This window comes from Tachypleus tridentatus, chromosome 1 (assembly GCF_004210375.1).
Source record: "Tachypleus tridentatus isolate NWPU-2018 chromosome 1, ASM421037v1, whole genome shotgun sequence".
NCBI classification, from domain to species: domain Eukaryota; kingdom Metazoa; phylum Arthropoda; class Merostomata; order Xiphosura; family Limulidae; genus Tachypleus; species Tachypleus tridentatus.
This window is the reverse complement of record NC_134825.1, coordinates 84,746,807-84,759,138: the sequence shown is the minus strand read 5'-3', so window position 1 is coordinate 84,759,138 and position 12,332 is coordinate 84,746,807. Positions and strand designations below refer to the sequence as shown.

At 32.7% G+C, this 12,332-nt stretch overlaps 1 protein-coding gene across 1 annotated transcript; it reads left to right on the top strand.

Annotated features, from left to right (window-relative positions):
- Nucleotides 1-5,044: 5,044 nt before the first annotated feature.
- Nucleotides 5,045-12,211, top strand: LOC143254199 (uncharacterized). The gene is made up of 2 exons (XM_076509001.1): nt 5,045-5,203; nt 10,498-12,211. The coding sequence occupies exons 1-2, from the start codon at nt 5,174-5,176 to the stop codon at nt 12,058-12,060; spliced, it is 1,593 nt and encodes a 530-aa protein (XP_076365116.1). The 5' UTR covers nt 5,045-5,173; the 3' UTR covers nt 12,061-12,211.
- The last annotated feature ends 121 nt before the right edge of the window (nt 12,212-12,332 follow it).

Here is a 12,332-nt window from a genome sequence, read left to right as displayed (position 1 = left end):
TAATCTTTCAATCCATTAATACAAACTATGTCGAGCAAAAACAGAAAGTAGTCGGACGAATACGTACAATATGGATTCACGTGTATAACGGAACATGATGGGAGTCAGCGTTCTCAATGTATGATTTGCAATACCAAGTTGAGCAATTCTAGTCTAGCACCGGCAAAACTAAGAGAACACTCCCTAAAGCTGCATGAAGGTGGGAAATACAAGAACACAACGCTTGCTTAATTCAAGGTAAAGAGAGCCAGGTTCGATGAAAAGGCTACCCATCGACAAACCGATCCTTACAGCATCGTATGAAGTTGTGTACTTGATCGCAAAGCAGGGCAAACTACACACCATTGGTGAAGCACTCGTAAAACCAGCTGCGTTGAAGATGGCGAATATCATGCTGGGAACAGCTGCTGAAAATACGTTATCCCAAATTCCTCTTTCAACTGACAGCATCAGCAGCAGAATAGCTGACATGAGCGATGACATCTTGGTTCAAGTAGTTGCAGATCTGATTTCAAGCCCAGCAAAATTCAGCCTTCAACTCGACTAGACCACCGACGTTTCCAATCTAAGCCAGCTTGTTGTATTCGTGCGCTATGTGAAGAACGACGAGGTAAAAGATTTATTTTTTATTTTGTAAGCCTCTTATAACAACAACTAAGGCAGCCGACGTGAAGAAACTTGTGGATGACTTCTTCAGAGACAACAATCTTTCGTGGAAAATGGTTTCTGCAGTTTGTTTGGACGTAGCTCCAGTCATGTTGGGAAAAACTCTGGTTTTGGTGCGCTGGTGAAAGCCGATGCACCACAGATCATTGTAACGCATTGTGTTCTGCACAGGCATGCGTTGGCAACAAAATCCTTGCCTTCAAAACTGGCAGAAGTATTAAAAATTGTAGCGGAATGTGTGAATTTTGTGCGAAATAGTGCCCTGAAGCACCGCATCTTCAAAGAGCTGTATAATGAAATGAGCTTTGAATTCAAGGTACTTCTGTACGATTCTAACGTTCGGTGGTTATCCCGTGGAAAGGTGCTGAATCGTGTTTTTGCCATTCGTGTGAAATTAGCCCTGTTTTTGCGAGAGCACCAACATTGTCATGCAGATTGCTTCGAAAAATCTGAGTTCATTCTCATTTTGGCGTACATGGCCGATATCTTCAATGCTCTCACACAACAGATGCAGGGCGGTGGAGTCAACATCATCGAAGCGGAAGAAAACTTGAAGGCTTTTCAAAAAAAGCTACCGTTATGGAAACGACGAACAGAGAATGATAACTTCGCAAACTTTCCCCTGCTGGACGACTGTTTGAGTAAGATCAAAGATGTGTCTAAAATTGGAGACATTTCTGTACCCGGGGAACTGAAGCAAGCAATTGCTATGCACTCGCAATGTTTATCAACGGATACTTCCCCACCAGAGAGTCATATCCAACATGAGTGAGACACGTTTAGTGTTGCGACAGCAGATGTCAATGATGAATACCTCGATGAAATTATTGAACTTCAGCAGAGCCAAGTTCAACAGCAACTTTTCAGAACAACAACTCTCTCAACGTTTTGGTGTCACCAAATCGAAGCGCACCCTTCTATTGCTAAAAAAGCCCTTGAGATACTCATACCATTTGTTACAACGTATCTTTGCGAGCAGTTCTTTTCGAGGATGGTAGACATAAAAACGAAGAAAAGTAACAGACTTTGTTGTGAAAATGATATGAGAGTGGCACTTGCCAAGGTAAAGCCACGCATTTCTGAACTTGTCTCTGAAAGAAAACAGCAAAAGTCACATTGATTTGCAGTAAATATTCATTGAGTTATGTTTTTGTGTGGAATTCATGTTTTGTTGGTTTTGTTCTTTGAACACAGTGATATTGTGTGCAACTGATGCATGGTTTATTTTGTGCACTAATAAAATATCTACTTATGTTTTGAATTTTAAAAAAATCATATTTTATTTTTCCAATTACGAAGGGTTCAGTGAATGCAAGTACGAAACTTCCGGGGTTCAGTACCTCTAACAAGGTTAAGAACCACTGCTCTATAAGCAACATCATAGCTTTACCTGTTCCTTATAGAGAGCTTAAACTTTAACTTTTTATTTAAAACGTTTTTTTAAACAACTTTTTCAAATACTTTTTACGCAAAATCATCAACATAATTTCACAGAAAAAAAAAGAGCCTCACACAAAAGATATTAATTATATAAACGATCAGTTACAAGACAATAACATCAAAATTTTAAAAGCAGATAAAGGCAATACTATAGCTATAATGAACTCAAATGAATACATTGAAAAAAAACAACATCTTATCAGATACAAACAAATTTAAACTAATACACAGAAATCCAACAAAAACTCATGAAAACCAATTAAACAAAATACTACTACAAATGAAAAACACAACAAAAAGCAATACGATCTCAGGAAACCTCTATTCTTATCTAAGCAGGACCGATTCACGCTCACCACAATTCAACGGAACTCCCAAACCTCACAAATCCGATTGTCCACCACGACTCATAATGCCGAGCTATAAATCATTTAATTAAAACCTCCGTAAATATATAGCCTGGACATTTTCTAAATATGCAACATCAATCGGATACTTTTTCAAAGACTATTTCAACTTTAAATATATTCTTAATCAACTAAATCATAAAGCCTTAATGGCCAGTTTTGATGTAATCTCCCTCTTCACAGAAGTCCCAACAACTGAAGCCTGCAAGATAGCTTTAGAACTTCATACTCAATATCCCAATCCACTGACACATATCCTCAGCAACCAGTTAGCACTTCTCTCTTATAGAATTCACTACCACCAAAACTAACTTCATGTTCAATAACCAAAACCACCTACAAACAAATGGCCTAAGTATGAGCAATCTCGTGTCACCAGTTCTAGCCAAGATTTTTATGACACAGACTGAATCACAAGCGATCAATTCAGCCTTACACCCACCACTATACTGGTACAAATATGTTGACGATACAATTGCTAGATTCACATCTACAGAACACACATATTTTTTAACCACGTTAATTCTATACACCCCAACATTAAGTTCACCTGTGAACAGGAAAAGCTGACCAAAGAGCATTTCTCAACCTCAAGATCACAAGAACCAATACACAACTCAAAATAGAAATCCGCGGAGGAAGAATCATCCGTACTGGATTATACATTCTCTGGGACTCAGCTCATGAAACAGAACAAAATTTCAACAAAATAAGAGACCAAATAAACACAGCCACAAAACTATGCTCACTCGATAAAAGTAACTCTGAAATCAACAAAATAAAACAACACTTCTTCAACATCAACAAATTTCCCCCCCCAAACCGTGAAAAACATTATACGCACACACCTAGACCGACTACAAACAAACAATAATAAATCTCAAGATACAACAAACTACAAAACCCTTACACTGATGCATGCCATATAATCCCGACATCAGCAGGAAAATGACCAACATTTGGAAAAAAGGAAAAAAACTTATAAAAATCACAACATTCTAGTACACCAAATGTATTCAAAAACCAGGTACAAAACTAAAGTCTATGCTATGTAAAAACTACACTAACAAGTCTTAAATTAATTAAAATTTCATTCTTAAAGCTCATATGCAAGACTCAAGGCACCATAATTGCTTTACCGAGGTATCATATATAGCTAAACAGTTTGAAATAAATCAGTACTTTGGTTTGATTAGTTTTGAATTTCGCACAAAGCTACACGAGGGCTATCTTCGCTAACCGTCCCTAATTTAGCAGTGCAAGACTAGAGGGAAGGCAACTAGTTATCACCGCCCACCGCCAACTCTTGGGCTACCCTTTTAACAACGAATAGTTGGATTGAGCGTCACATTATAGCGTGCACACGGCTGAAAGGGCGAGCATGTTTGGTGGAACGGGGATTCGAACCCGCCATCTTCAGATTATGAGTCGATCGCCGTAACCAACATGGCTATGCCGGGCCATCAATTTTTTATCTACCCAGTTTAACTGGATAACGTTTGTTAACATTGTGTATTTCATAAGTCGCTATGATCTCCATAAAATTATTTAAATATTACGTTTTTTCTTTCTCTTTAATATAAAATGATTTAGAATGGCATTTGTTTCTTTGACATCCACAGAGAATCATGAAAAATGGAAATAGCTGTACGTCACGGAAGGTGTTTCAATTTATCAATGAAGACACTCGAGACACATTTTCATCTGACTGCTGAATTAGTTCTTATAATAAATCATATGCCTTTCCATCTAAGTAATTCATATATTTATAGATAAACAATTCAGCTGTTCAGATATTCGAGGCTTTAATAGAAATTTGTTATTGAATTTTGTTGAAATCTGTGATGATTCTTGTGCTTACAACCTTAGACCCCATGCTAACTTTATGTTTTTAATTGGAAGTACACTTTAAATAAGCACTGACTGCATGCTTGGGCACTTGTGATGAAAAAACGAGAAGTGTCAAAAACTGTTGATTTTTATTCAAGCACATTATAGGTTTTTACATGTATAAAAAATATTTCCTATACTTCATAATGTTTGTCCATACATATAAGTGTAAGATTAATATGAGAAGTATATTTAACTATTACACATGAAGAAGATTTGAATTATTCTCAAATTTGTTTGATCCGCTTGAAAATAAAATCTTAAATTGGGATATATCCTTATGTGTTATTATCGCTAACAATACATTGTCTGTGAGGAATGGAAAAAAATGTGATTGCACGCTTACTGTAAAGTTGGGCAATCGAATGTCAATCATTGTCATGGTTTGTAGCCTATCTAAGGTTAAGTGTTAATTATTAACTAGATACTAACTAGTTTCATCCTAAGTTTAGGTTCATAATCTGCTAACAATGTAAGTATTAACCTTGATATTATCGAAGATATGAGATAATGAGCGACCTAGTTCTCAAGGTTAACTATTTCTATTTGTTCAAATGACAAACATGCCATGATCCTTATCCTAGCTCGGTGAAGTATGACTTTTAATGTTTGTGCCTCAATGACACATGTTCAGCTATGTGTATATGAATGAAAGAACCAGGGACACGCCTATAATTTCACGTTATCTTTGTAGAGTTAAAACAACAAAGCAGTAACACTTTACATTTGAAGTGAGGTTTTTAGCGACGAAACTGCCCAACTTTGAAGTGATGGAATTTCATTTACCAGTGATAAGGATGGTAAGTAGATACGTATGGTATCCTAAACGCTTGATTCTATAGGAAAATGAGATCTTTCACACAATTCCATCGAATCTTATGTTATTTTAGGGCCAGATTTTCGATACTTCCTATATAATTCTACAAATTATTATCTTTCTCCTTCATCATTTAGAAATATAAGGGTAGCTTTAAATACCGATGTAGTATACTGTAAAGTACAAACACTATTGTGCGTTATATACAAACGATGAAAAGTATTATCTTGATACATAGGAAATCAACCTATTTAACTAATTGTATTTTTATTAGATTGTCTATGAATCATCTGAAAGTTAAGGAGTGAGGTCTATATTGCTACATATGAAATGATATCATTTTACGAAACAAATCTGTAATGTTAACCTTTCTTTAATGATGTCAAACATTCGTATTTAGAACATTGAATCTGTAATGTTAACCTTTCTTTAATGATGTCAAACATTCGTATTTAGAACATTGAATCTGTAATGTTAACCTCTCTTTAATGATGTCAAACATTCGTATTTAGAACATTGAATCTGTAATGTTAACCTTTCTTTAATGATGTCAAACATTCGTATTTAGAGCATTGAATCTGTAATGTTAACTTTTCTTTAATGATGTCAAACATTCGTATTTAGAGCATTGAATCTGTAATGTTAACTTTTCTTTAATGATGTCAAACATTCGTATTTAGAACATTGAATCTGTAATGTTAACCTTTCATTAATGATGTCAAACCTTCATATTTAGACCCTTAATTAAAAAAAAAACTGTGTAGAAGACGATCACCAAGATAATGGCATACATAAACACGTATATTATGTTATTTAAAGTAAAATAAAATATTGATTTACACAATATAGCGCTTTGTTACTATTAAAACAAAAAACGGAGAATTATTGTATAATTGAGAAACATATTAATTTATTAATGTTACAGTATTTCAAAAACTGAAAAACTGTACATAATTATAATGACCCATTTAATCAAGAAGCATACTTTTAATACTCTAACAAAATAAACTGTACGAATTAAAGGACTAGAATAATAGTTCTCTTAATTTAAATATTTATTTTAATGAAAGAATATAATTAGGCATTGGGGAACAAATATATCCCTGAAGAAATATATATATATTTACTTTGTCAAGAAGGCTGAGACTTAACACATAACTGTGTAAAACTGCTATATTTACACTGTCTTTTGGCTTGATGTTTTATTTTTTACTTTCACGCTCTAACTGGTTTAGCGTAGTTAATGCTTTCAACTTACTCACTTAAAATTATCTTATATCTTTTATCTAGACAAATAAATCTATTTACTTAAGAACTGTGTTATTATCACGATAGTTCATACCAGTCACTATATTTCAAAAATAAAGGCACAAAATTTAATATCATTTTATAAGCTTCTGCTTAAAGACACTCATTAAAGGTTCCAAACTTTCATAGCAGAACTTTTCAAAATAGCGTAATTCCCATTTCAAATAATAAGTAAAGATTATTGATATAAATAGTATAAAATGTTAAAATATGCCAAATTTTAATGGAGTTATTAGTTACTTGTTATTAACTTAAAAATTATTGATATAAATAGTATAAAATGTTAAAATATGCCAAATTTTAATGGAGTTATTAGTTACTTGTTATTAACTTAAAGATTATTGATATAAATAATATGAAATGTTAAAATATGCCAAATTTTAGTGGAGTTTTGGTTATTTGTTATTAACTTAAAATATCATCAGATTAAATAAAAATAACCCAAAATCCGTGTTTAACAAAATAGCGTGAAACTATATTCTAAAAGGAACAGAAATTTACTAAAATCAGTAATGTGTATGATATTAATTAATTGTACGACATAAGCATAACTACTTAATCGACACACAAAATATCATAAAGAAAGAGAAATAGTTGTTATGACTTTAAAATGTTTTAAAATAAAACTATGGCAAAAATGGATAATTCTAAAGACTCAAAGATCAAATTAGACTGAAATACTGCCTTCATAAGCAACTATGTTTGAGGATGACTTGGCTGAGAAACAGGAAGACTGTTATAGAAAAAACAAGAAATTTAACAAACAATTCATCGAACAATAATAACTGTTTACTATATATCTGTGGGTGTGGGTGTAAAATAAATATAATTGTTTAGTTCAAAGCAAATGTGGATTTTCGATATGATTACTTTTATGTTTAGCAAATATCAATTTTGCCTAACCATAGCTACTAACTATTCTGTATTATTTACGTAACATTTCTGTTTTCTTAATACATTATAATAATTATTTCTTCATTATCTTCAAATAAATAACGTATGATTCTTTAACAAAATAGTATTTAGTCTTTTTTAACAGATAATGTTTATTTTACATCAGTATTAATAGTGGTTCCATAAAGTTTTTTTTTTGTATGTAAAAGTATATATTAATTGTTTCTTTGAAATAAAGTATTATTATTATTAGGGCAATATATACATGATGATACATCACAATAAGACTAGGAAAATGTGTTTTAAAATTCTCAACAGGGTTATTTGATGTTATATCGCACTTATTATACTAAACGTACTTAGTTCCCTGCTGGTATAGCGGTGAGTCTACGAGTTTACAGTGCTAATCTCCAAGGGTTCAATGGACGCAGCAAATAACCCGGTATGGCTTTTCAATAAGAAAAACACGTGTACTTAAAAGTACCATATTTTACAAGGGTAGCTGTTTAAGACGTTCCACACTCAAGTATAAGTAATTTATGACAAAACTAAAATCTATATTTGTTATTTTGACTATATTATTTAGAATAAATATAATGTCAAGTATCAAGAAATAATAGTGATTGTTTATTTTAAAAGAAATAGTTATTTATTATGGTTTTGGCTCTAAAGAATATTAATTTTTAGAAATATTAAACACTCCTATACTTATATCAATATGACTACTTTTTTCTTAAAATAAATCATTTCTAGAAAAGTGATAAAGACAAATAAATAATTATAGAAATAATCATATATTTATTTTATAAAAAAATATATAAAATTATCCATTAAAACAATGTTCTAGAGTCTACTTGTTTGAAAGTTGTAAGTTTGTTAAATCATTGAAGGCTGGAACCGGAAGTAATTTTCTTTATTTTGTGTTTCCTTTCCTGTTTTGAGAGTACTGGATGATGGCAGAGATAGTTTGGTCCCGGATGGATTACTTGTACCTTGAAGCTTTCCGTTCATGTTTTGTTATTCTGTTTGCTTGTGTGCACGTGGGAATTTTTACAACTGTTTCACTGAGTGTTACTCTTGGTATGAGTCATGCCATTCATTAAGAATAAACTCCTTTAGACTTCCTAATATATAAGAAACATAAGATACTTATTTGAAACGTTTCGAAACTAAATATTACTTTTAAAAGCTCTTTAATTAATGCTAACATCACCTTAAAATACAAATGAAACTATTATTTTAATATTATGTCTTAATTAAAAAAGTAATTTGCTTTGAAATGGTGGGTGTGGCGCGTCTTACTTTCAAGTTTTTTTAGCGCTATATGAGGTCATGCGTATGGCAAAGAATTAGTTGTATAAAGTAATCAGGTTAATGAAAGGAAATAATGTTTTCCATTCCTTATAAGTAACTGGTTCTGTTAATATATAATTCTTGAAATTCTATTAGTACCATTTTACATAATATTTCCTATTATAGGAAATGTCTTTTATCCGTTTCTAGAAGTATACGTTTCAGTAAACATTTCAGTGGTTGCTGCTTATAACAGATGATTTAAAACTCTCCAAGAAAAATCAACTAATAATATTTTTTATATCAAGATATAAGACATTAATACTGTTTACAGTGATTAAAATGAACTGGCCCAGCTAAAGCTAACATGCATGTTTTAATGCTAATTCTTATTTAAAAGCCTCATATCAGGTAGAAAGCTTTATATGACTCACAATTATACTGTTATACCATAACAATTAAATAGTTCAATGTTACACTGTTGTTATAGGGAACCTCAAACTGTTCATAGAAATTGTGCAGTAAAGTATGTTTGTGTCTTTTAGTATTAGTAATTAGTTTTAAGGCTATCTATTGCGACAATTTTGTAATCTAAAAGTCTATCTCGTTTCTTGTAATGAGAACTCTGGCAACATTTGTTAATGAGCCGTCTTTCAAAACAGATTTAATAAAAGGATGAAGCTCAACACTCATAGACGAGAAGCGATAAAACTCCATTCACTAAAAGAATATGATAAGAACAGACAAAAACGAAACAATTATTATATAACTCTAAGGAAATAATTGATAATAAAAGGATAAGACTTATATTTAATTTCCACTAATGTATCTGGATTTATTTTACAATAGTATTAAACCGGTACACAAATATATAAATAAATAAAGACAATATTGAACAGTACACAGTAAACATTGATAAGTTAATAGACAGGTTTAATTTATGAATATATATCATTCATATCTTGAAACTTCCGTAAGGTGGAGTCATGCAGTTACGTAAACCATTCAAATTTTAATTATGGGTGCAATATGTTAGATAATCTCTTTAGGCACTTAATAAAAAAAGTAATACAACATAATTATATCTTTTATGATTTTATCAGATTTTATACGTGAACATTTTTCTGTGAACCAACATCAACGTGTGTCGAAAGCTCAGATATTTTTTCTTTCAACAGAGGTGTTGATTAGTAATGTGTTAGACCTATCGATTTCAAAGTCCTCGATCTAGTTTGAATCTGTGCGATACCACAAAATATTCTCTGCACTTTATGCTCTCAGTGCGTAACAAGAGTGGCAGTCAATCCCTTATCGTGTATTCGTGGTAATAGGGTACTGCCGACTAAGTTTCCTTCCCTCTTGCCAGTATTTCAAAATCTGCTTTGGTATACATACAACATACATAGGCGAATGGAACCTTAAAATCTATTCAAGATATTTTTTATTACAAACAAACACTTGCAAACTCATAAAGTATTACATTCATATACCTACGTACACTCATGTATACTTGCTTTGTTTAAATATATATTGATATTGACAATTAATAAATATGTATAGTTAAGTGACAACAGTGAGATATGGAAAGAGAGCTTAGATGTTTTGTTGTTGTTGAAATCGAAACTCTTGAAAACCACTTTATCTACCATGAATGTGATTAATTTCACGTTGTACACACTAAATAAGAGCTTAAGGAAACGTTTTTATAACTTGCAGGCTGTACTATTAAGTGCATGAGAAGTTAACAAGTAAATAAATACATGCATGATTTTGTCTTTGTAGATGATCCTACTTCTGTCAGCAGGGCTGACTGTTGTAACATGTGAGCCAGAACCAGTTGATACTAATAACGAATCTTCCCATTCGGAGCTGAAAGAACCGATACCAGCTGCTATACAACTGTCATACGACACAGGAGAGGGTAACGACCGTGCATTTCGCCACGAAGAACGCATCCCTAACGGTGGAGTGAAGGGTTCCTACGGATATTATGATGAAAATGGAAATCTTGTTGTACGTCACTATATTGCAGATGAAAATGGCTATCGTATAGTTAAAGAAGAGCGTCGTCCTTTATCGAGTAGAAAAGAAACTGAATTTAACGATAATCTTGAAAGTAAAGACCAATTATACGAACCAAATAATCCGGATTCAACAAATTATAGTAGCATCTTTCACGGAAGTGACTCAAATAGTCCACCGAAGTCGACAGATCAACGAAACGATCACCACAACGCAAACCACAAACCAGATTCTACACATTTTCAAAATGATTTTAACGATAGAAATCTCCCGCGAAAGACACCTGAAGTCGCAAATTTTCGCAACGATTTCTACGATAACAATTTCCCGCCAACTATACCATTTTCAATAAATAGACAGGCTTCACGTTTTCACGATGGCACCAAGTTGTACGATAATTATCATCCGATTCAACAAGAGTCTAAGCTTGGTGACGAACTTCATGGACAATTGAGTCGACATTTGAACAACGACGAACAATTTCCAAGTCCCTACTACAACAGGGGTGGAGATATATTTAACGATGGTTATCAGCAATCATTTCCTGCACAGTTACCATTACAAGATCCCCAACAACGATTTCTCGACTTTGCAAGTATTTACTATCCATCAGATACTACTCACGACAGAATTGCTCCTGTTAATGGCTTTCAGAGATACCATCCTTTTGGTAACAACGAAAATAACTATTTCAAAGACTCTAAAAACGATAACCAATATGACTTCAATATAAATTATAACCCCAGATATGACGGAAATTACAACAGATTTCGTTCTTATATACTGAAGCACCCATTTAATACGCAAAGGGGTCAACCACAATTGAGACCAACAGCAACGAATCTAAACATACCAGATGTTCCCAAAGGAAAAGTAGTTGGAGTAAAACTCGATTCTGGCAAAATTGTACCCCTGTACAAAAATTATATACTTTCCAATCCTCAACGCAAACCCGAACTGTCCGAACCTTTTCATGCTTTTCTACCTATTCAACAAAGTCGAAAATCACATCAAAGACCAAATATTTTCCCTTTACCATTGACACCTATCGTCCTGCAGCCTGAAATAAGGCAAACCTTTTTGTCTGACCAACCGTTATTTCACAATGATTTTCTATACACGACAAATAAACAGAACACTGCACAACTTAGAAAACCATTACAGACAAATTTCAGGCCATTCAACTTCGATTATTACTTTCCAGAGGCTCCATCGCTTTCCAACGATAGTAGGAAGATATCGTATCGTCCAAGTTTCTATGGAAGCCATTACAGTTTGCCTCCTCAGCTCGGTTTTGGAAATATTTACGGAAAACGGTCTTAAATTTCTTTTGTATTTACCATGTGTATTTGTAGCTATTTATAGGCGGGGTTTTAAAAATATGTTTAATATCAGTGTTTAGTATATGATATATTTTAATTCATGTATTACATAAAGAAATGAGAAGGAAAATGTGTTATTTTCACAATATCAGTTATTATTGTAAATGCAAAAGAAAATAAAAGTGACTTACATTTATTAGTCCAAATCCGTTCTTCTGATGATTTTAAGAAAATCTAAGCGATGTTATTTCGTTTAGGGTTATCATAGTGTCA